A 23369-nucleotide genomic window follows, 5' to 3' on the forward strand; every position below is an offset into this window, starting at 1 on the left:
ATAAATTCTTTGATTATAAAATTTCTATAATGTTGTGACTCTCTAGCTAAAATCTACTCAAGACTTTAGCCAAAAAAGCTTGGAATGGTGGTTTGAATAAATCAGAGAAAGCAGCAACCATGTCAGATAAGGTCAATCGGAAGTCACTCGACTCTGGCAGACCGACCTGGTCTCCGGCATGCTCTTCCGCTGATAAGAATTATGGAATCTTCTTAGATTTCTTGAAACGAGAAGAAGTCTACATTGCAAGGAAGTGTCAGCATCCTTGTCATTATCCAATGAACATCTCCGGGGCTCATCTAACCCAAAGACTGATTCCTTGTCGGTGTGGCAAACAAGCTAAGAAATTGAGTTATATTGTATATGTAACGTTTTCCACATAATCTTCGTATACTTAGCACTTGTTGTTCCGTGGCTCTTTCAATTCAGGATCTTGGAATATCATCTTTAGCCTGCGACCTTGGTAAGTACAAGTGCGCGGTGGTGTATACCGTGGCCAACAAGCGGACAGTAGAAACATGCTCGGGGCATGAGTTGTGTGCATTCTGATGAATCTCTCATCTTGGAACAACGAACGCCAGCTTTTGCAGACACATCTAAACCGTAGCAAGTATTTAACCGGAACCTTTGCAAGTATCTCAATGACCAAGTCAAAAGCAAGTTCTGCCATCCTTGGGATCTAAACAATAAAACAAACTACAATAGAGATATATAGACAAAACTGAAACGAAAACCTTCAAAAGTAGAGATCCTCCTAACATGCACCAATTGAGAGTTCGTTTGGTTGAGATCTATGTATAAACTTATGATAAGGATGAGAATAAACGGTTGTATAGGGTTTAGGGTTTAACTTGTATAACAAGGGACGTATTTTAGTCACAAATCATTACTTTCCCCAATTTATATGGTATCAAAGCCACCAAGACCCTAACTTATTCGTCTTTCTTGATCAATTTGGAGTAAATTGCAATACTACTTGATTTTGCATGCTATTATTTTCTATCAAAACGAAGAAAAAGAAAAAGGCTAGGCCACTTCGCAAGTAGCCACTTGCAATAGATCAAATCAACATACAAGTTTTTTTTTTCTCTCAAAAATACACTCATGATCAACACACTTGTACTTCTTCTCCAAGTTATGCCATACAAATAGCAATTCACCGATAATCACAAGTCCTTGTTTTTAATTATTATATCAATCTTACATAGCTGCAACGGAAGAGGTAGTACTAATGGGTTGAGAAGACTTGGTATTGCCAATGCCATTGCAGACATTAAAGCCGTACCAAACAGAGTTAGGCAAGAAAAGGTTGTAGTAGAAAGTGACTGATCTGATGGATGAGCCGTAGATCTTAACATTCTCTGGTTTCCAGCCGTCGGATCCTTGCCTGAGGAGGTAGAGATAACAAACGTCGCGCATACACGGTCCCGATATCTTGTATGTGTCTGATGAACACTTTTCGAACGTCCTCGACGATGGATCGTCTAGTCTCTTCACATACACCTGAACAAAACAAAACAATTTTTTTTAAGCCAAAAATATTCATTCCTTTTCCCTAATTTAGACAAATAAACAAGATAATTTAACATTTTATAACCTCTTGAATATGCAGCATCGTTACTGCTAAAACGCAAGCTACTACTATACTTTGTTTTATGGGATGAACTTAAAATTGTTCAAAATAATAAACAAATCCAAGTTTCTTGGCTTGGTCAAACACTCAAACCTAAGCCCGAGTTTCTTGGATCTCAAGATCCAGAAGCTATTCAAGTTTCTTGGCAAACCAAAAATCTACTTGGATAATCTGAACCGGGTTGTTGTAAACTAAGATTCCAGAAAATTTGTGGAAAATCATATTCGATTGATTACGGATTTATTTAGCAGTGAAGGAAGCTATCCGAATTATGGATATTTTGTAGATCAAAACCAAGAATTGACTTTAAAGAAGGAAAAAACTAACCTCGTTGCCGTAGACATCACCAAACGATATACTGATCTTATCTCTAGTGTAAGACACAGAGGAACAGCTTGTCTTAATGATCACCGTGTAAGAACACGCAGCCGCATTCTGAATTGAAAATAAATAAAATCAATCAATCTGAATTGAAAATAAATGCAATGAATCGAGAATATGGTATTTACCTCTAGCTTTGGTTTAGGAATAAATGAATCAATCGGAAGAGGTTTTGTGGTGATGAAGGATCTTGCAGAAGAAAATAATGTGAAAGAGCATAATGCAAAAAGAAACAAAGGAATCGCTAATCTGAGCATTTTGTTTTGAGTTGAAAAAGTCGATGAACAAAATGGTCAGATCTTAGTGGTTTTTGGAGATTTGGATCAAACCAAACAATTACTCTAAGAGACCGACACGAGGATCACGCGTATTTTAATAAATGAGAGAAGTTGATATTCTTTGTTAGTTTGTCAGAATCTAATTGGTTTTCTTTTGCCAACCACGATTTTTTTGTCCTATATATGCATAGTTTTGCTAAATCACTATAAAATGGAAAACAATCATTGATAGAAAGGTAATTTAATAAAAAGAGTATTATTGGTAAAAATGGAAACTATTATTAATTTTTTATTCATTATTAATTAGTAAAAATGGTAATTTAACAGAAAATTCATTATTAATTTGTTTTTGACTATGTTATTTTGTTGATAAGAAAAAAAAAGGAACTAATTTGATTGTCCATTTGTTGACTATGAATACTAACCTTTGTAAATTATTCTGAAGGAAAAAAAATGTGTATATAAAGATTAGCATATACTGTTTTACCATCCAAAACAAACTCACTATTTTTTCTAGAGAAATAAAAAACTGAAAAATAAATATTGAAAGACGACAATTACGTAACATGCATTCAGTGATTAGAAATCTGAAACATAGAGAAACCGAATACATATACTATATGTCTTTATTCAAACTAGTTCACCTTGGAACAAACTTTCCTAACCTCGCCATCAACGTCAGTCTTTACATCAATGGAACTCATCTTAATCATAGCTTTACCAAACTCATAATCAAACCTAAACCCTAACAAACCTCTAAGACGACTCGCATACTTCTTCACCACGGCATTTGTCTCGGCGTCCGACCAAAGCCGTTGGTCCGACTCTAGAATAGCGTTTCCGTCGCGTAAGTTCTTGAAGAAACTTTCATCGAATTTTGAGGGGCTACCAATGTCAAGAGCAACACGTTTCGAACCGTCTCCATTGGGAGGACAAAGAGTCTTGAGCTGTGTAAGAAACGATGGGCTTATGGTTGGATCGGAGTTTCCGGTCACCGTGAAGTTGTATAAACGGTAACGGAAGAAGAGACAGTCGGTTTGTCCAATTGTATGTGCACCTGATCATAAAATTTAGGTAAGGTAATTGATTGTTGTTCAAAGAAACAAAATCCTGGTATGTTCATCAGAAACAACAAGTACAATTTAGTTACTCTTTAAGATGGTCTAATCGCAAGGGTGTCTTATATTTTCCCTTACAAAACAAGAGTTGTGTCAAATGTTTGTTAAATTCATGTCTCAACTTCTTAGTATTCTTGATCTATTTGAGTACGACGGCGACAAAAGCTAGCTACGGCTATTACTTTTATAACTAGTTTTTTCAAAAGTTTCAAAAAAGTATCAACAAAATGAAACAGGGTTCACTCCAACTTTTAATCACTTGCACTTTTTCATGTTGGTATGTGATGTGTGCAGCAGCTAGCATATTTTACTTTCAATTGTTGAGGAAACTCTTTATGTTTCTTTTGAGCATATGTATAACTTTTTATTATAATATAAAAAATAAACAAACTCAACAATAAAGTAGAAAATAATCTTCCTTAAAAGTTCTCCAATTTCCTATTATAAAAGAGATAGATAGATATACCTAGTAGAGTAACTAGATCATGAGTATCCAATCCTTTATCTTGAAACTTTTGCTTTTGAACAGCAACAGAGTCAAGTGGAGAAGGTAGATTCGATGCTTCAGTTGCCAACGAGATTCTCCCGTCTTTACGACCCGTTGGTACTCGCCAGCTTGGCCCATCACTCTTGTTTTCATACATACATATACATAGCTCAGCTGATATCAGTAATTTTAACACTAGCAAAGGAATTAAGTACCCTAACTAGGTTTAGTAATCTTGCGTACCAAGTCAACAGAGTCACGAGCAGCAAGTGCAAGTATATCTGCACATGACACAACTCCTGGACACACCGCCTCAAGCCGGGCTTTAGCATCATCGATCACTTCTAAACCTCTTAGACCAAGATTTGGTAGAGCAGCTTGCTCCGCAGATTTCCCTTTGATTAAAACCGAACCATCACAACCCTAATAATAGGTCATATTCAACAATTAATTAACTTGCATAATTGATAGAAAGGAGATTGAGATTAGCAAAAGAAAAATTAAAATTGAAACCTGAACAAAACAGTCATGGAAATGAAGCCTAAGCAAGCCAGGGGAAATTGTGGGATCAGAATCAAAGTGAGATTCAACAGTGGATCTAACTATCGACTCAGCTTTTGGACATGAAGTTGAATAATAACCATTTTTTAACAACTGGCTTCTCACTTCTTTTCCCAACACCAACACTAACATTATTATCATTATATAACAATACTTACCTAAGTACACTCCCATTTTTCTAACTCTTATTTGTGCTGTGTGATTAATCAACATGCAATGATGTTCAAGAACCAACTTATATTTATACTCACACACATACATATGCCTTTGTCTCAATGGAACCGTGTGGGGACACATAGTGCCTTCACTTTCCTTTTGTTTACAGAAGTTGTTTTTAAAAAATTGATTTATATTGCTATATACACTTGGTTGCCACTATGATGAATTAATGGGTTTTGATGTATAATAGTTTTATTATAAATTTATTTGGAAAATAAACATGCGTTATTTACGAGTTTCGTGCTAACGTCCTTTCAAAATCTGTTTCAACCTTAATTACAAGAAAAAAAAAACAGTTTTAAACAACAACAACAACAACTTCAAATATATATATACATCCTCCCAAAATATTAATGATTCGTTTGCTTTACTTAAAGCTTCTTTGCTATATCCTCAAAGTTTAGCAATCCATGAAATAAACAAACGTGTTCACAACGTAATTCAGATATAAGCCGTCACTATTTTTCCCCGTTCACATCAGCCTCACTTGTAGTTTTGTCTCAATCGAAATCATTGTTTTTATATTTACTACAAAAAAGAATCTAATAATTGAGATCGAATATAGAAGAAAAATGAAATACTCGTTGTTACATTTGAAATTCGTAACGTATAGTGTCTCTGTCTGTATGGATGCGTGACATGTAACGTTGTTACAATATATCTTGGTTATCTATATTTTATTTCTTACTAGATAAAGCCCGCCTAAATAAGCGGGTATAAGATGTAAATGTAATTTTTATCGATAATATTTAAATTTTGAATAGTAAAATAATAATCGATACATTGTTCTTGATATATAATTTTGAATAGTAAAATAGTAGTCTTATGCATTTTATTTTGTTATACCCATTCAATCTTATTGATGATATTTGAAGTCTAAATAGTAACCTACACACTTTTTCTTTATTGTAATTTAGTATTTAGAAGAAAAAATAAAATTTTATCTTATACATTCAATTTTGTAATACAATTTAACTATCTATTTCATAAAAAACTCGATTTTAATTTTACACACTTCATCTTACTTGATAATGATTTCATGTCAAAATAATATATATATATAAGATCAAATCTATATCTTAGTTAATATTAAAAATTATTAACAATTAACAAAACATAATTCATAATAATAAAACATTTGTTAATACCATATATATTAAAAATTTGACCAATAACATATATATATATTTTTTTTGTTAATTTTCCTTTTGGTTAAGAAAAATAAAATGTAATATTTTTTAGATATAGAAATATGAATTAGTATATGTTAATAATGATTTCTTTTTTTAGTTTTCTATTTCTTTAAGAAAAAAAAAGTTAATTATTTTCTTACACATGGCAACATCTGATCGATAGACTTGACACGTGGCATAATCTTATGAGTTAGTAACTTTGAAAACCATACTTTATATAATAAGATTTTTTTTTGTTAATTTTTCTTTTGGTTAAGAAAAATAAAATGTAATATTTTTTAGATATAGAAATATGAATTAGTATATGTTAATAATGATTTATTTTTTAGTTTTCTATTTCTTTAAGAAGAAAAAAGTTAATTAATTTATTTTTTAGTATTTCTATTTCTTTAAGAAGAAAATGGTTAATTATTTTCTTACACATGGCAACATCTGATCGATAGACTTGACACGTGGCATAATCTTATGAGTTAATAACTTTGAAAACCATATTTTATATAATAAGATGTTGATTTATTCTTACTTTTTTTGCTATATCTTTCCTTATATTTCATACTTAATATTTTTTTTTTGTTTCTAAGATACATACATTAACTCTCATATTTATTGTCTTAACTAAATTTTACTTTTATTTGTACACGTGGCTTCCCCCCACAATATTTTTGACCCAAATCCAAAAAAAAAAAAACACTATCAATAATATTTCCTCTTACCATTTATGTCTTACACACAAGTGTCAAAATATAGTAGAAGACATAGAAAATGTTTAGATTATGATTAAATATCACAAAACTTTTGTGACATAAATCATGATCCATATGCATCCAAGTTCTAATAATAGGTCGATTCGATCTTGTAAAAAAAAAAAGTAATTAATAGTAAAAGATTTTGTATTGAATTTTGAGATATTTTTCTCTCACTATAAAAAGATGAATTGTGTAGCTAGAGATCATAACAAACTCTGAGGAGATTCAAGCTAAGGTACATTTACAAAAACTTATTTTAAATTACAATGGGTTGTTGCATTTTCGAAACTGATCCTACAGACCAATAAGTACTATTCAGTTAATTTGAAAACACTTACAAAAAAAACTAAGATATAATTTAGCAACTTTAACATTTTTTATTATGTTTGTAGGGACATTAATGGGAAACTGGTGTAGTTGTGTAACAAAAGATGAAAATAGTGATAATTCTAGTAGCTCTCAAACTTCTACGGATAAAGAAAGTAGTGTGCAAGTTTCTTCTGTGAGCACTACGTCTTCTTCAGAGATTTCATCTGAATGTTCTTCTTCAAAATGATCATCTCAAAGCTCCCAATGATGGAAGCGTAACTAGTGAGCAAATGTCGCATGGATCATCTTCTTCATCTTATCAATAAAAAAATCTTCAAAATAAATAATTTTCTATGTCAATTTTTATATTAAAAGAAACTTTGTTAAAAATTATGACTATTAATTAATAACTATATTATTACATAATCTTTTAAATATAAGTTTTAGTTTTAATTTTTAATAGTTGCTTTATGTCATGCTGATGTGTTGCTACAACAAAATTCTTAGCAAAATTTATGCATTTTTTTCTTAAAAAAAGAGAGTTCTATAAGTATAATCCAAGATATATTCTTGTACTTAATACGAATAATTAAAGTTATGATTAATCCATAAAGTTCTATTTCGATGACACGGTGTCGTATTTGAAGCGACGTGGCAAATCCTTATTGGTCTATATGACGCAGAACGGGAATTGCTCTGAAGAATCCTTTCTCAGGCGAACGGAGTTTGGAGTCAAAATCCAGAGCGCGGGGAAACGAAACGAGCCAACAAATCCGCCATGGCAGCTCGTAAGAGAGCTTCATCGATCTCAATTCCCAACAAACCGGACCCGTCGGAACCCAACTCAGCGCCATCGGAGCAGAAGATGACCCGAAAGACGGTTTCTGCTTCCGGTGAGGAATTTCGTCTCGCGCCGCCGAAATTAGGAGTGATCTTCGTGATCTCTACTCTTCTCTGTTCGCTCTATCTATACCTTCTCTGTTTTCACTACAAGGTTGATAATGAGCTCAAGCGATCGATTCTAATTAACGCGGGGCTTAGCTTGGTTGGGTTTTTCGTCACTCTCAAAATGATTCCTGTTACTGCCAGATACGTTCTGAGACGTAACATGTTTGGTTTTGATATCAACAAAAGAGGCACGCCTCAAGGAGATATTAAAGTGTGAGTTTTTATCAATCTCTGATTTTCCAAAGATTAAGATTAGTTTGATTAAAATTTCTTCATCCTCTTTGTTTTCAGGCCAGAGTCATTGGGTATTGTTGTTGGTATTGTCTTTTTGATCGTGGCGATAATATTTCAGTATTTTAACTTCACTGAAGATTCTAATGTAAGTGTGCATTAACGTCTTGTTTTATTAATCTCTGTGGTTATTCTCATTATCAATGTTTGTGAGTCTGGCTGATGATTCTGTGCAGTGGCTTGTGGAGTATAATGCAGCACTAGCATCTATTTGCTTCATGATTTTGCTTGGATTTGTAGATGATGTCCTTGATGTGCCTTGGAGAGTGTAAGTCCTAATTCCTACATATTTTTTTGATGAAATTCACGCTTATCGTTTTTGATTCACATGTTTACTGTTGTCAATTTAAACAACAGAAAGCTTGTCCTGCCATCTTTTGCTACCCTTCCACTTTTGATGGCTTATGCTGGTCATACAACTATTGTTATACCAAAACCTCTTGTTGCTTATATTGGCTTGGAAGTGCTTAATCTAGGTAATGGTTCTTGTACATGATACCACCTATTTGTACACATTGACTTGTATTTTTCTTTTGAGGAGGTAAATGATTATGATTAGCTCAATAGATGTTTTAACGTGGCAGGAAGGATATATAAGTTATATATGGGGCTACTTGCTGTCTTTTGTACAAACTCTATTAACATCCACGCTGGTCTGAATGGCCTTGAAATCGGTCAAACAGTTGTTATTGCCGCTGCTGTAAGTCTTATGGTCATACATAATGTCTCTGAATTTTTCTCATTTTGTTTCTTTTGGGTTGAGATATGATGCATCCCAGTTACCTGTAGATCCTGATACACAACGTTATGCAAATCGGAGCATCTGTTGATCCCGAGTATCACCAAGCTCATGCCTTCTCGATATTTCTTACTCAACCGCTGATGGCCACATCCTTGGCAATGCTTGCTTACAATTGGTAAAATCCCTAGCAGGCTTTCTCTTTAAAACTTTTTTTTTTTGAGTGGAAGTAATGATATTTCTGACCAGTTCTCGCAATCTTCTGCTGTTAGGTATCCTTCTTCAGTTTTTGTTGGAGACACTTACACAGTCTTCGCCGGAATGACTATGGCAGTTGTTGGTATTCTGGGTCACTTCAGGTATACTTCCAAACCCACTTATCTTCTCTGAGGCACAGGCACTTCACTAATACATGGAAACTACCAACTCTTAGATTGATCATTTGCATCATATATCCAGCTACTGTATGACCATGCAACTGATTCCCATGCCATCTTTCTGTATTGAAATTTTGCTTCTGCAGTGAAACCCTCCTCATCTTCTTTCTTCCTCAAGTTCTGAACTTTCTATTATCGCTTCCTCAGGTTCATATCACCTTTTCACTCTTCTATGGCATACGTATAATCTTGTCAACTCATGTTTCAAAAATTTAACATACTATATATGATAACTCTTCAGCTTGCTGGGATTGTGAAATGTCCGCGCCATCGTCTCCCAAGGTAACCCCCTTTGTTTTCTTACCCTTTGTAGACTGATTAAAGAACAGACGCATCACTCATCTTGTCTTTTGAAAATATCCAGGTATGATCCTGCTACCGGATTACTGACCGGCACAAAAGATGGGACACTCGTCAATGTTTACTTGAGGTTGTTTGGTCCTAAATCAGAAAAGTCTCTTTGCATCCATCTTCTCGTTTTCCAGGTAGGTCTCAGATATATGTATATCGCCATTCGTATATAATGAAGTAGTCGCTTTAGTGTTGTCATACTCTGCTTGTTTTTGCTACAGGCTCTAGCCTGCGCCTTCTGCTTCATACTTCGACACTTTCTTGCTGGTTGGTATAAATAGTCTGCAATCAGAGAAGTCACAAATACAGAACATTACTTTAGTACCTTGTACAATCGTATATATCAACAATTTTTGTTAACGTGTTGAAGTATTCTCAAGTAAACAAAGTTCATTCATTTGCTTTTTGTTGAACGAAATGGCAAAATTTTCAAGACAATGTATCAGCATCCTGAGTTTCTATAATTCCCGACAAGAGATCAAATACAATTTAATGAGTTTCTCTAACAAGCTAATCTCGAAATCCCTAGATCCCAAGTTTTTTTTCTTGCACAAACATGAAAAATGAAACTAGAGATCTATGTCCATTGTTTCTTTCTCTTCGTCTTCATCATCATTTCCACTGCTTGTCCATAGCTTGATGGTGCGATCATGTGATACAGTAGCGATACACGAGCTATCTGCTGTGATATCTAGAGAGGCGACTTTTGACTCATGCCCTGCTAAGCTTTTAACGAGCGAGAAATCTCTTCCTGACCATATCTGGTAGACAAAATATAAGAAATTGGAATCAAACTATAAGCCAATGAAACAGAAGACTGAAAAAAAAAAAAATACTAAGGCAAGGGATTATAGAAGTAGTTACATTGACTTTCATGTCGTATGAGGCAGTGGCCAGAAAGTAGCCTTCTTGTGGCTCATACTTCACTTGAGACACAAGGTTAGCATGAGCTGGTATAATGTACAATGACTTTCTCATTCTTAGATCCCAAATACGGCATTGATTATCCTCCCCACCAGATGCCAAGTGATAACCATTAGGAGAGAAATTCACGGAGAAAACCTGAAGAAACATATAAAACAGAGGATATTAAAACAAGGGTTAGTAAATAATCACTTTTGCTTGGATACGAGGAGGACCAATGGAACAAAATTAGAATCTTACCGGTTTGATGTGTCCTTGGAAGACAAGAATACTCCTACCAGTGCGGAGATCCCAAACTCGTGCGAGTGAATCAAGCCCACAAGAAGCTGCTAATGCTCCATCTTGTTGAAATGCAATTCCGTAGACACTGCGGCTATGGCCTTCTTGCAAAAGCAGTTCTGCTCCTGTGTTTATATCCCACAATCTCCACGTCTTGTCATAGCTTGTAGTTCCCAGGTATTTCCCTGATGGGTGGAAAGCAACACGTGCCAGACGATCCAAATGACCTTCAAACGTTTGTAGGAGTGTTCCATCAGTTTTCCACAGCTTTGCAGTTCGATCAGCAGAAGCAGTCGCTAGACAATCATCCACTGGGGAGAACACTACATCAGTTGCACGTTCTTTGTGATCCTTCAAGACAGCAATCGTGTTTGTAACTTGAGGCATCTCCCACAATTTAGTAACTCCACTCAGAGAACTAGACAAAAAAAAAATCGATGAATTACTAAACAGAAGGGAACTATGTGAATCACACAAGTCATGAACCTAGAGAATGCGTAATGCAGTTAGAAAGGGCAAATGCAATAGACATGGAGTATGCTATCTATAAGATAAACTATAGGCCTAACTAACTTCATGGTTTTATAAAGGTGCAGTGTTTAAAAGTGAGGAAAATCAGCAAGTTCAGTGTTTAAGAACAGGATTATTAAGATACTTCTCTACTGATATATCAATGAAAATGAATATGCAGGTAGAATGCAATCTAGTCCAGGTAACTCTAATCAAATAGAGACGAGGAAAAATAGTTTCAAGCCTAAGAAACAATATGTGGAGAATATGTGAATTTGTGTTGAGAGTGAGAAGGAGATAGAAGAGAGACATACCATGTGGCAAGTATCTTTCCATCGCGTGAGAAGGAGCAGCCGGTAAGAGGACGATCATCTCCAAAATTACTGCAATCAAGGGCCATGTGTTTAGCATGCTTTAAAGCCCACTTAGTCTCTGCATCCATATCTTCATCTGGATCATCCCTCCGCCGCTTTGCACGCTGAATCCTGACAGCAGCTCTCTTGACAGAAAACTTGGCAATTTCTATTCTAGCCTCTCTAAGTTCCTTTGGACCCTCGGTAAAAAAGGGGTATTCAAGAACTTCATCATCTACTTCCTCTTTTGGAGTCACATCTTCTTCGTGATCTTTAACCAGTTTATCCAATTGCCCATTGATATCATACCTAGTCAACAGCTGAGTCAGCCTAGCTCGTCTCTCCATTTCCTGTTCTCCAAATAGAGTAATGGGCTCCCCAAGTCGTCTAAGTCGGTCCCTAACAGCTTTGTCATTTGTTGGAACTGCCATAGCAGCAGCACGACGCTTTACCAACAAATCTTGCAATGCCTTTTCCTGTCTTTCTCTGACCTGCTTACTCTCTTCAGATATCTCAATATGTTCATCATCTGATTCCGAATCCGAGTCACTGGTTTTCACTCCACCATTTTGTGAAACAGGTGGCCTAAAAGTAGGTGGGCGGGCAACTGGAGGATGTGGCATCATAGGTATTGGAGCCATTGGTGGGGGAAAAGAAGGAGGAACCACAGGTGGAATGGCAGAGAAACCTGAAGTTACAGTAAAAGTGAAACATAAATTACTAGAGTTAAAGGATCACGAAACCAAAGAAAACCCAATGCACTTCTTTAATAATTGGAAGAACGAAACAGTATCTGGACTCTACAGACCAAATCCTTAAGCTCTAATCTAGATGCATTGCGAGAAAAATACAAAAACAAACTCAACCAGGAAAAAGTGAAACAGATTTAAGGAATTCAACTGCACTATAATCTTTGATGTAACAATTTACTTGAATGCTAATTAATTACCTGGCAGAGACGAGGCATCTTGTAGAACTGGAGGTGCTGAAATTTGAGCTGTTGCTGCTAATGAAACATTATCATCCTTGTTGGGTTCCATGTTTCCCTTAAATCCTCAAAAGAAAACACCACCGAAACAGCAATCTAGAGAAAACCCTGGAACAAAGAAGAATTCCAAATCAGTTCTCGTGTCCTAGTATACACAAGACAATGCATTAAACAAATAAGAAAGAGGTTAGCTTTATTCTAAAACTCAAAGTATCAAGTGCTCTCTTGGGAATTTAAACAAACACCTAACAGTCAAAGTATCAAGCTTCCTAGTCACCTCATAAGGGGATACTAGAGCATACTCAGTGAAAGAAGCAAAGAAAATCAACAGGTTTCAGTAGAAAAAAATCGAAACTGGGATCGTAAGTTTACCAGGAATTGACGAAACCCGCGAATCTCGTTACTCTCTTCGAAAGCCCCAAACACGAAACAGTCTTGTCAGTTGCTCAAGCTCCGTGTTTCCTGAGAAAAAACCCATAACCTAATCAACAACCCAATTGTTAAAAATCCATCTTTATGAGAAACAAAGAGAAGCTAAATCAGAGAGGAAAGTTGGTTCATACCTCTGAGTCTGACCAGAGACGACGGTAGCAAAAACGGAAATTTGATGCGAGAAAGCCGAGAGGGTTTTTCTTATTTATTTTTTAGTCCTTTAAACCGACCTTTGACAAAAAAAAAACGACTTTGTGAAAACGGGCCGGTTCATATTGGGCCTTTTTCATAATGGGCTTTTATTAATTCGTAAAAGTTTGAGTATATGAAGCAGGTCATGTTCATTTTCTGTTTACGTAAAAAAATCTTCTAACACAATTCAACCAAATCCATTCACGGCCCAATAAATTATTGAATCTTGTGGTATGCTCCAAATTTCTTTACCTAAAACTCTAAATATTTAAAAACCAGATTCTATTTTGCAATTATTTGAAAATTTGGATTCTAAAATATAAAGAAAAAACTGAATAAAGAAGTAGGACCCGATGCACTAGCACACTCAGCACCTCCCAAGAGTCGGGCCTGATTCACATACACAATTTGGTATACTCAGAAACGAGCTTCTCTACGAATTTGTCGATAACTTTTATAATAAAGGAGATCATCGTACGTGTCCACGTAAATGTTTTTGTTTTGGTCAAAGTGCACGTTTTCTATTGTCCATTGAATCCTTTGTGTTTACTCATTCTCCAAAACTTGAAACTATATGTACATAACTCATTTTTAGTATAGCTTTAAGTGATTTGCTATCTACAATAGACTATAGTAAACGAATATTTTGTAACATGATAGATTAATAAAGTAGAGATCTAATTAAGGAGGGAAGGAAATCATCAGTGTCTTCAAACCAATACAAATAAGAGTGAGTTTTGGTTCATTCCAGCCCTACACCTAGAGCAACCGATTCACAATTTTAGTTTATTGTTTTCGAATATTCTTATATGATTCTCTTATAAGCATCACACCTGAACAAAGAAACTTCTAGCCTTTCTACAATGTTCCGATAGAGTAGCTAATTCGGACAATGTTCCAACATAAATCCGTAACGTGGCATACAAAAAGTTACACGAAATCTTGAACCTTGCTGTTACCGCTCCTGTTTTACTTTCAGTCACAGTTTCTTTTTTCCACAGTGTTGGTTTCTTCTGATGTTTCAAAAGTTGGCCAACCCCACAATCTTTTTCTCAGACAGTGTAGTTAGTTTTTTTTGGTGAATGGTATCTATCAATCAGTCAAATGAGTCAGTCTAAGATTCAAGATATTGATCCTACCATATCATATTAGATTCCACGTGGCGCAAGCCAAGGCATGGCTTAGAGGAGGGGTCCCTTACTTCATATGGCCTGTGACATTGTTTTCCCAAAAAGTGGTTCCACTTTGTTGAGACTTTCAAGCTCAGCCACTAAGACTTGCTCTTCAACTTCTTCTACTACTTCTGGTTCCTAAATCTTGTCTGCTCAATATTTCTAAGTCATTTAGATGTCTTTTCGTGTTATCTCAAGTCCTTTTCTTCCCCGTGTTTGTTACTTACTTTCTATCTAGTGCAGTGGGTGAGGAAATGGCTCCACTTACCACGTGAAGATAGCTTGAAGATAACCCTTTTTCTATGTTTTATATAACCCTCTATAGACAATAACTCACTTGTCGCTATCGTTTGAAATACTTGGAACTTTGATGCTTAATCATTCCTTGTTTTGAATGACTTATCTTAATCCTAAGATGGAGATTTCAAAGATTTACTTGCTAGTTCATTGAACTTAATTGCAAAGATGCTCTATACTTTGAATCTTATTAATAAATTTTGCCTCTTTATTTCACTGTTCTTTCAGAAAAGCACTCACAGCGTATCTTCTAAAGTGTCCCTACTCCATAAGAAATTGTTCTACGAGGTACTTATTGATAATTCCATTTTTAATATTATTCCTCATTTTTACTATTATCATTTGTGTCCACTAACACACAAGCTTGGCTTTAAATTACTCGTTCACATATGATATGATCATTGTTTTTATTCTATTTTTAAGTCTAATCTAATAGTTTCATCACCTTAATTGTATAGACAAAACTTGTTATATGGGGTGTAACATTATGCCTCTGAAATGATTGTGTTACAAACTTTATGCAAATGTATGCTTATCTATTTGGCTGTTTCTTCATAATAAGGGTCCAGAGGAGACTGATTTGTCACAAACTGATTGAGTCTCTAAGACATTAAAACAGTTCTTGAGTTGTTGAAGAAGACTCTCTAACTGTGTAGAGATGTAGCTTTCTTAGTGATGTAAGAGTTTCTCAAATCTTGAAGCTGCGCATGCAGAAGATGGTCATTGTCACTAATCTAAGGGGATCACTTGGCCTTGGCCTTCGTTTCCCTTTCAAACCTTTTTTCCCCCTTTACTTTGTATCCAAAATTCAAACTTATGAAAGGGAAAGTGTCTGCCACATGTGATATATATTACTAAATAAAAACTCAGTTGTTGTTTTCATATACCCCTTCATGACTAGTTGCCGCACATAAGTGTCAAAGTTTTCATATACTTGTTAGTATTGACAATGAAAATTAAGAAAATAGCAAAGAGGTGGACTTAAATACTTTTTAGATTTTTACTGACAAGACGTGTAATTTCTGTTACATGTTATCTTTGGTTTAAGATATACCTAATTTATCAAACAGAGATTTTAGGCAATTTTAAATACATAAAATTGTGTTCAAAACGTGTGATTTTTTCCAGTACCATGTTAGAGATATCTATGTAGATATCAAATTTGCTCAAAAGATTTTAATAGTATTACTAAACCAATAGACTGCAACCATTTGGCTACTTTTTCATACTTTCTTCAAACCAGTTATTATTATTAGCTAGTAATCAAAGTTTCGAGTAATTTTGAAATTTATTATGTCAATTATCTGGTATGAAAATAGATGTATCTATTGATTTGACTTGTATTACTAAACCAATAGACTGCAACCATTTGGCTATGAAATTTGAAGTTCTAACTTTAAGATATACAATTATAACTTTACAAGATACTTTATCAAAAAAAAAAAATATTTCCCCACAAGTCATACCACTATGAAATTCAGGATGGAGCCCATTAGATTTGTAATCCCGACCACATAATATGATTTAGGAAGAGATTATGCCAACATATTATTGAAATTATAATATCTTCGGATCCAAATACATTTCACCCAATGGGAAAAAAAATCATAATTAGATGAAGAATAGAATTGGTTTGTCTCATCATGATTTTGAAACAACGATCTTATATTTTTTTTAGCTCTCATTCCATATCTAGAAAAAAAAGAAAAAAAGGAAACACAAGGAACATAATATGTAGTGTAGTAGTTTGTTTTAAGATATAATTACGCTCGTAAACTTGTAGTGTCATAAACCTCTCGATCATTGTTTTTATTCGCGTTCAAATATACCTAGCATCTAAACGCTAGATCGTGGATTATTTATAGATATAGATGAACGTGCCATGACAAGTTCAAAACCGTGTATTCATGATGTGGATCCACGCTCGAAAGTTGGATTTATAGCCCTAATATGTTGATATAGATCCACACTCGAAATTGGATTTATAACCACCCTTCATACAAACATAATAAAATATCTATTCATCCACAAGACAAGAGAAAAAGGTGATTAGATATATAATATGATGCGTTGCACTAAAACCACATAAATTATTATTAATATATAAAAGCATTCTTTTGTTCACACAATTGGTCTTCATTTGGTTTCTTGATCCTCCAACAAAACCATCAAATGCTATAGTTTTTTGCCTTTGAATATCTTATTAAGAAAAGGACAAGTGCTATGTTTATTATATATGATCGTTAGATATTCGGAACAAATCTTAATGAATGGTTCTCGCGCTCGGGAAAAGGTTAGTATAGTTGTTGTCGATTACTCCTATGGGGCTAAGGTTCTACAGTGATTATAGCATAGCGAAAAAAGAAAACCAATCATAACTGTTTAAATAAAACACCTACTCTTACTCACAAATCTTTATCAAACTTCGTTAGTGTTTTCACTTTACATTTTTGCAAAAATATTATATGAAAAAACTGAAAATAATAATGTTTTATACACAAAAAGTGGAATCTTTTTTGAAATTTGTTTCACATGTAAATCTAATAACTACGATCTCATAAATATGTCCTAGCTAGTAGCTAAGGTCTTTGATGAAAGGTTTGGCCAATGAGACTCATTATTCAAGAAAATTCCAAGATATTTACATCAAATTATAAGATTGTTTTCTCAATGTACAACTTGTAAAAGAAAGTAGAAAAGACTAGTTGTATATAGTGAATGTTCTGAACATTTTGCGCTAAATTCTAACATGCTAAAACACATTCATTAATAGACAAACTAATATGTTTTCTTCCCCTAAATAGCAACATTATTTGTCTTCTTACCCTAAATAGTAAATTGACAACTTTATATAGGTAAAAAGCATATGTTGAAGATTTGCTTGCAGGATTTCTTTGCAATAATTAACCAAAACCAAATGAAATAAGAACTAATATTTCTTTGGTGATAATGGAACTCATAGGGTCTACAACATTTTTTGTTTCTTCACGGGTGATACAACACAAGCTATATAGGCAAATTGGTAAGTAGGTTCAAAATCCTAAAATAAAATTTTAAAAAACTTTTAAGAGGAAAAATGGAGGGGAAAGAAGAAGAAGGAGACATATAGTTTTCTGAAACGAAAGAAAGATAATAACCCATCACTGCAGCAAAAGGTATCTCTAAAATAATTGAAGACAATTGAAACCTAATGTCAACGAACTAGCCAATGAGCTCAAACTCCACAAATCACCACCTCGACATTCTATCTTGGGACCATTTCTTTCTCTCTTTACTTTACCTCTCTCTATATAACTTGAAATTGAGATATCTAACAATTTACAATGGTGAGAGACAAGAAAAATAAGATACATGTATCACATACATAGAGTAATGATTAAATACGTTTTGTGGAGTTTAACCTTATTTCTGCGGCAATGGTGGTAGTTTAATATTTCATATTGTGCTCATCATGATGCTATCTAAACAGTCTTAATGCCCAACTATCTACTTATTGCAATCTTCACGGCGATTTACCTGTGAAATTTAGAAAAAGGAAAGGAAAAATAAATATAAAGAAACTTTTAAGTGGAAAGTGACACTACAATGAGACCTGCAAAAACTCGACAAGTTTGAAATAAACAACTAAAAAGAATCCACACACAGAACAATAAACCTTTACAAAGAAAAAACCAACAACTTTGTGCCACTAAATCTATAGAGTGTCAATAATGTTGCTGTACGGAAAGGGATTCACTTGGGGTCTACATGAAATTCATGGTGTTCTTTGATGATGCATTGATTCTCTAGAACAAGAAATAGGAGATACATCATTCATATTAACCGATATACTCTGAATTTTTAATACGAAAACTAGACTAAAATGCTCTGTTATCAATGTGTCTAATATAGAAGAAAGTATATCTTACTTACATGAGAAGAAAAATGTTTCTCCTGTGTATTTGTCCACTAGAGCGACCAAGGTATTGTGAGCTACGATTACAATAACAAAGGTGAATTAGCCAATGCCCCCAATAATTGGGACAATGTAATCATGAAAATATAAAAAAAACAATAAAGCAAACAGAAAATAGAATGTAACAATGAACAATTAAAGGTTGCTTCTTTAGTCATGAAAAAGGAGTAATAATGTTTAGGCCACTGGTTTTCATTGCACACAAAAGTCACATAAGACAGATACACGACGAAGGGTAGTTATTCACTGCAAATCTATTGACATAATTGGTTACTGTAAACTTTTTGCTCTCATAGACTCCTTTGAGTCATTATATCCTAAGACTCTACTTGTTGGATGGTAGCCACTTAATGTTACTAAAAAAGAAAGTAAAAGTAGAAGAAAGAATGAAACATATCAGTCTACAATTTCAACACTCTCCTATTCCAATAAGCAATATCAATACCTTTTCATTTATATTTATTCGTAATGCCTCCTTTGTTCAAACTGTCACTCCACATTACCATCTTCTTCAGCCTTTGCTTCCATTTTTCCCGACTATGTAGGCGAGGCCCCTACATCTTTCAATCACACAAAAAACAGAACATGACGTTATTGGAAGAAACAACACATACCCACAAGTTAACACTATACATACATCATATCTTCTATGTTTATTTATTGCAAGTAGCACAAAGTGGTATCTATTTTTCTGCACATCTTTTTATGAATTTTCCTTTTTTATGATAATTCTGAGCAAAGAACACATATCACCTCCAACTAAGATCTAATTTACTGGAGAAGAAAAATCATGATAAGGCCTTACTTGGTCTATCAGGACCACCAATAAGAACATCAAACTTTTATATGCCCTGTTCAATATGTCATGCTGAAAGTTGAGATTTCTGTAGTACTGAGATAACGCAAAGCGGTTCCACATGCAGCTGTGGTACTTTTTTCCTTTCTTAAGCAATTTACGGCAAGAGAGGATACACATGAACGTCACCAGGGAGACCTAAAATATGTATACACAACACGATTATTTTCTCTCTTAAGATCATGAAAAAAGGAATGCTAGGTTACAACATGTGTTTAGGACAGCTCTGTATCCATCCTGCAAAGAAGAGTAGCCGATGCTGATGTTTGGTCCTAAGGGGTAACTTACTTCCAAGCTTTATAGTCAAATTTATATATACTGCAAGAACTGACAGGATCAAGTGATGCAAAATGGTCCCAATAAGCATGATCCAATAGAGTTTACCAGTGTAGAGGGTGGTGGGCAAGATTGTCTTCTCTTAAACTGAGCTCAAGTACCATGAGACCCAAGTAGGGGCCCTAGTGTACATGCTCTGACAATAAACTTAGCCAAAAGACAAAATAATAACAAGTAATAACTATGCAGTAAAATAAAGTTTTTACCTATTATGCAGTAAATCTTGGCAGGGAGAGAATGTATGTACCCGCGATGTGAATTACTAACCTACCATAAAAAAGATGAGAAATAGAAGTTAGAAATACTTTTCTAGTAACTTTCACACTATATAATATGCAAGAAATTAATTAAAAACGTCACAAAGATATCTTAATTTGCAGCAAGAGACAAAAAGTAATGGCAATCCAGCTATATAGTGAACACAAGTATATGACTGTACCGCCTAAAACCTTTCCTTTAAATTCCCCTTTCTACCTCTTTTTTTTTTTCCCTCAGAGTAGTACTCTAAACCTCAAGTTTACCTCTACTTCTCTTATACCATTCCGCCTCTTATTCTTTGCAATTTCTCTCAACAAAGTAGAAATGGGATTGACCTCATCCTTACGGTTCCATAGACAAAACAACAAGACTTTCCTCGGAATCTTCATGATCTTGGTTCTAAGCTGTATACCAGGTAGAACCAATCTTTGTTCCAATCATTCTGTTAGTACCCCAAAAGAATTACCTTCTTCAAATCCTTCAGATATTCGTTCCTCATTAGTTTCACTAGATTTGGAGGGTTATATAAGCTTCGACGATGTCCACAATGTGGCCAAGGACTTTGGCAACAGATACCAGTTACCACCTTTGGCAATTCTACATCCAAGGTCAGTTTTTGATATTTCATCGATGATGAAGCATATAGTACATCTGGGCTCCACCTCAAATCTTACAGTAGCAGCTAGAGGCCATGGTCACTCGCTTCAAGGACAAGCTCTAGCTCATCAAGGTGTTGTCATCAAAATGGAGTCACTTCGAAGTCCTGATATCAGGATTTATAAGGGGAAGCAACCATATGTTGATGTCTCAGGTGGTGAAATATGGATAAACATTCTACGCGAGACTCTAAAATACGGTCTTTCACCAAAGTCCTGGACAGACTACCTTCATTTGACCGTTGGAGGTACACTATCTAATGCTGGAATCAGCGGTCAAGCATTCAAGCATGGACCCCAAATCAACAACGTCTACCAGCTAGAGATTGTTACAGGTATTTCATTCATGCTTTATCTCTGCGGTAGTCTCAAAAAAATATGCACCTGTAAAGAATATCCATCTCTTCATGAGCAAAAACACTGACGACTTTAAATAATTTTTGACTATAAAACAAGAGTGCATAGGCACAAATGTGAAATATGCAACACACAATTGTAACTTGCACCAAGAAAAAAGTTATAAAAACAAACAACTGATAAGCAATATATTTCCAATATTTAATCAGGGAAAGGAGAAGTCGTAACCTGTTCTGAGAAGCGGAATTCTGAACTTTTCTTCAGTGTTCTTGGCGGGCTTGGACAGTTTGGCATAATCACCCGGGCACGGATCTCTCTTGAACCAGCACCGCATATGGTAAAGTTCTATCTTGAACAAAGTTCAAACAATATACGCTATGATTCTAAGAACCACTTTCCTGACACAGTCAAATAACTTTTAATAGGTTAAATGGATCAGGGTACTCTACTCTGACTTTTCTGCATTTTCAAGGGACCAAGAATATCTGATTTCGAAGGAGAAAACTTTTGATTACGTTGAAGGATTTGTGATAATCAATAGAACAGACCTTCTCAATAATTGGCGATCGTCATTCAGTCCCAACGATTCCACACAGGCAAGCAGATTCAAGTCAGATGGGAAAACTCTTTATTGCCTAGAAGTGGTCAAATATTTCAACCCAGAAGAAGCTAGCTCTATGGATCAGGTAAGATGTGAAAGCAATATATAACTAGACTTAGTTTCCACAGAGAGCTCCAAATCAACCGTTGGCTACTAGCCTACTAACATAATGAATGGTTGCCGTGCAGGAAACTGGCAAGTTACTTTCAGAGTTAAATTATATTCCATCCACTTTGTTTTCATCTGAAGTGCCATATATCGAGTTTCTGGATCGCGTGCATATCGCAGAGAGAAAACTAAGAGCAAAGGGTTTATGGGAGGTTCCACATCCCTGGCTGAATCTCCTGATTCCTAAGAGCAGCATATACCAATTTGCTACAGAAGTTTTCAACAACATTCTCACAAGCAACAACAACGGTCCTATCCTTATTTATCCAGTCAATCAATCCAAGTAAGTGAGCAAAATGCCAAAAGCAAATGCGTCCAGTGATTCTGAAACATAAATTACTAACCATATCCAACATTTTGTGGTTTCAGGTGGAAGAAACATACATCTTTGATAACTCCAAATGAAGATATATTCTATCTCGTAGCCTTTCTCCCCTCTGCAGTGCCAAATTCCTCAGGGAAAAACGATCTAGAGTACCTTTTGAAACAAAACCAAAGAGTTATGAACTTCTGCGCAGCAGCAAACCTCAACGTGAAGCAGTATTTGCCCCATTATGAAACTCAAAAAGAGTGGAAATCACACTTTGGCAAAAGATGGGAAACATTTGCACAGAGGAAACAAGCCTACGACCCTCTAGCGATTCTAGCACCTGGCCAAAGAATATTCCAAAAGACAACAGGAAAATTATCTCCCATCCAACTCGCAAAGTCAAAGGCAACAGGAAGTCCTCAAAGGTACCATTACGCATCAATACTGCCGAAACCTAGAACTGTATAAAAGTTTCCTGTGTCCGTCCTTGTAACCGCTCAGGCTAGGCAGCAAGAAAGTGAAAAATTCTTTCTTTTTTGTTTCTTTTGGTGAACAACAAATTTTACAGTCTGAAACAGATTGGGACAATTGTATAGGATCTCCATAAAAATCCTACGCAGTGTCATTACTTTTGGTGCTCCAAAAACTCAAAAAACATCATTTTTAAATCTACTATAAGCAAACAAATTACAATAGCTCAAAAAATCACCAAATCAGAACTCTGGGTGCAAAGCGATTTACCTTGAAGAATCGATTCTCAATTGGGTCCACGAATCTCGTTAATGGAGCCAAGCTACGATTTTTCCAATCGATTTTTGTACTGAAACAACAACGATTATCCCAATTTCTCATCAAGATGGCAGAAATTTGGCGCCTTTCCGCCATGAATAGTCACGACGAGATTATTTTCTCTCTTCAGATTGTGATTTCAAATTTCACTTCGTTTGTCACACGCGTGAAGCAACAAAACACACGTGTGTGTATATTTTTATTTTATTTTTTGCTGGGCGGTCAGGCGAAGCAGAGGCTCCTGA

At 35.0% G+C, this 23369-nt stretch overlaps 8 protein-coding genes across 13 annotated transcripts; 2 read left to right on the plus strand and 6 right to left on the minus strand.

Annotated features, from left to right (window-relative positions):
- Nucleotides 1–394: 394 nt before the first annotated feature.
- On the minus strand, nt 395–670 carry AT2G41473 (F-box family protein; the record flags this gene model as incomplete). Its single annotated transcript, NM_001161095.1, has 1 exon — nt 395–670. The coding sequence occupies one exon, from the start codon at nt 668–670 to the stop codon at nt 395–397; it is 276 nt and encodes a 91-aa protein (NP_001154567.1).
- Nucleotides 671–919: 249 nt separating this feature from the next.
- Nucleotides 920–2507, minus strand: AT2G41475 (Embryo-specific protein 3, (ATS3)). The gene is made up of 3 exons (NM_001125029.2): nt 2143–2507; nt 1961–2068; nt 920–1503 (listed from the first exon to the last, which is right to left on the minus strand). The coding sequence occupies exons 1-3, from the start codon at nt 2269–2271 to the stop codon at nt 1201–1203; spliced, it is 540 nt and encodes a 179-aa protein (NP_001118501.1). The 5' UTR covers nt 2272–2507; the 3' UTR covers nt 920–1200.
- A 328-nt stretch (nt 2508–2835) lies between these two features.
- Nucleotides 2836–4667, minus strand: AT2G41480 (peroxidase superfamily protein). Its single transcript, NM_129711.4, has 4 exons — nt 4411–4667; nt 4141–4320; nt 3877–4039; nt 2836–3349 (listed from the first exon to the last, which is right to left on the minus strand). The coding sequence occupies exons 1-4, from the start codon at nt 4630–4632 to the stop codon at nt 2928–2930; spliced, it is 987 nt and encodes a 328-aa protein (NP_181679.4). The 5' UTR covers nt 4633–4667; the 3' UTR covers nt 2836–2927.
- A 2846-nt stretch (nt 4668–7513) lies between these two features.
- GPT (UDP-glcnac-adolichol phosphate glcnac-1-p-transferase) lies at nt 7514–10153 on the plus strand. The gene is made up of 11 exons (NM_129712.3): nt 7514–8086; nt 8165–8252; nt 8341–8432; nt 8522–8640; nt 8749–8864; nt 8954–9081; nt 9176–9262; nt 9427–9487; nt 9582–9622; nt 9705–9825; nt 9913–10153. The coding sequence occupies exons 1-11, from the start codon at nt 7704–7706 to the stop codon at nt 9970–9972; spliced, it is 1296 nt and encodes a 431-aa protein (NP_565950.1). The 5' UTR covers nt 7514–7703; the 3' UTR covers nt 9973–10153.
- Nucleotides 10072–13368, minus strand: LIS (WD-40 repeat family protein / small nuclear ribonucleoprotein Prp4p-like protein; the record flags this gene model as incomplete). Of its 2 annotated transcripts, none has more annotated exons than NM_129713.3 (7): nt 13309–13368; nt 13118–13207; nt 12707–12853; nt 11719–12445; nt 10856–11312; nt 10556–10753; nt 10072–10452 (listed from the first exon to the last, which is right to left on the minus strand). In NM_129713.3, the coding sequence occupies exons 3-7, from the start codon at nt 12795–12797 to the stop codon at nt 10261–10263; spliced, it is 1665 nt and encodes a 554-aa protein (NP_181681.1). In that variant the 5' UTR covers nt 12798–12853; nt 13118–13207; nt 13309–13368. The 2 variants fall into 2 exon arrangements, with proteins under 2 accessions (NP_181681.1, NP_001324961.1); NM_001336916.1 differs by having other exon boundaries at nt 10261–10452; nt 13118–13226.
- Nucleotides 13369–18040: 4672 nt separating this feature from the next.
- Nucleotides 18041–20632, minus strand: AT2G41505 (uncharacterized protein; the record flags this gene model as incomplete). 3 transcript variants are annotated; one of them, NM_001336917.1, is made up of 5 exons in its annotated part: nt 18041–18354; nt 18751–18810; nt 19239–19353; nt 19599–19787; nt 20507–20632. In NM_001336917.1, the coding sequence occupies 3 exons, from the start codon at nt 20630–20632 to the stop codon at nt 19348–19350; spliced, it is 321 nt and encodes a 106-aa protein (NP_001324962.1). In that variant the 3' UTR covers nt 18041–18354; nt 18751–18810; nt 19239–19347. The 3 variants fall into 3 exon arrangements, with proteins under 3 accessions (NP_001324962.1, NP_001324963.1, NP_001324964.1); NM_001336918.1 differs by lacking the exon at nt 18041–18354 and having other exon boundaries at nt 18772–18810; NM_001336919.1 differs by lacking the exons at nt 18041–18354; nt 18751–18810 and having other exon boundaries at nt 19204–19353.
- Nucleotides 20354–23296, plus strand: CKX1 (cytokinin oxidase/dehydrogenase 1). Of its 3 annotated transcripts, none has more exons than NM_129714.4 (5): nt 20354–21234; nt 21466–21593; nt 21682–21942; nt 22046–22308; nt 22395–23095. In NM_129714.4, the coding sequence occupies exons 1-5, from the start codon at nt 20382–20384 to the stop codon at nt 22801–22803; spliced, it is 1914 nt and encodes a 637-aa protein (NP_181682.2). In that variant the 5' UTR covers nt 20354–20381; the 3' UTR covers nt 22804–23095. The 3 variants fall into 3 exon arrangements, with proteins under 3 accessions (NP_181682.2, NP_001318403.1, NP_001324623.1); NM_001336920.1 differs by having other exon boundaries at nt 20474–21234; nt 22395–23296; NM_001336921.1 differs by having other exon boundaries at nt 20474–21234; nt 22046–23296.
- AT2G41515 (uncharacterized protein) lies at nt 21240–23326 on the minus strand (the record flags this gene model as incomplete). The annotated part of the gene is given in 7 exon segments (NM_001336922.1): nt 21240–21326; nt 21485–21601; nt 22062–22208; nt 22226–22349; nt 22410–22503; nt 22609–22675; nt 23077–23326. The coding sequence occupies 7 exon segments, from the start codon at nt 23218–23220 to the stop codon at nt 21240–21242; spliced, it is 780 nt and encodes a 259-aa protein (NP_001323944.1). The 5' UTR covers nt 23221–23326.
- Nucleotides 23327–23369: the final 43 nt, after the last annotated feature.

Source organism: Arabidopsis thaliana, chromosome 2 (assembly GCF_000001735.4).
Source record: "Arabidopsis thaliana chromosome 2, partial sequence".
Classification (NCBI taxonomy): Eukaryota; Viridiplantae; Streptophyta; class Magnoliopsida; order Brassicales; family Brassicaceae; genus Arabidopsis; species Arabidopsis thaliana.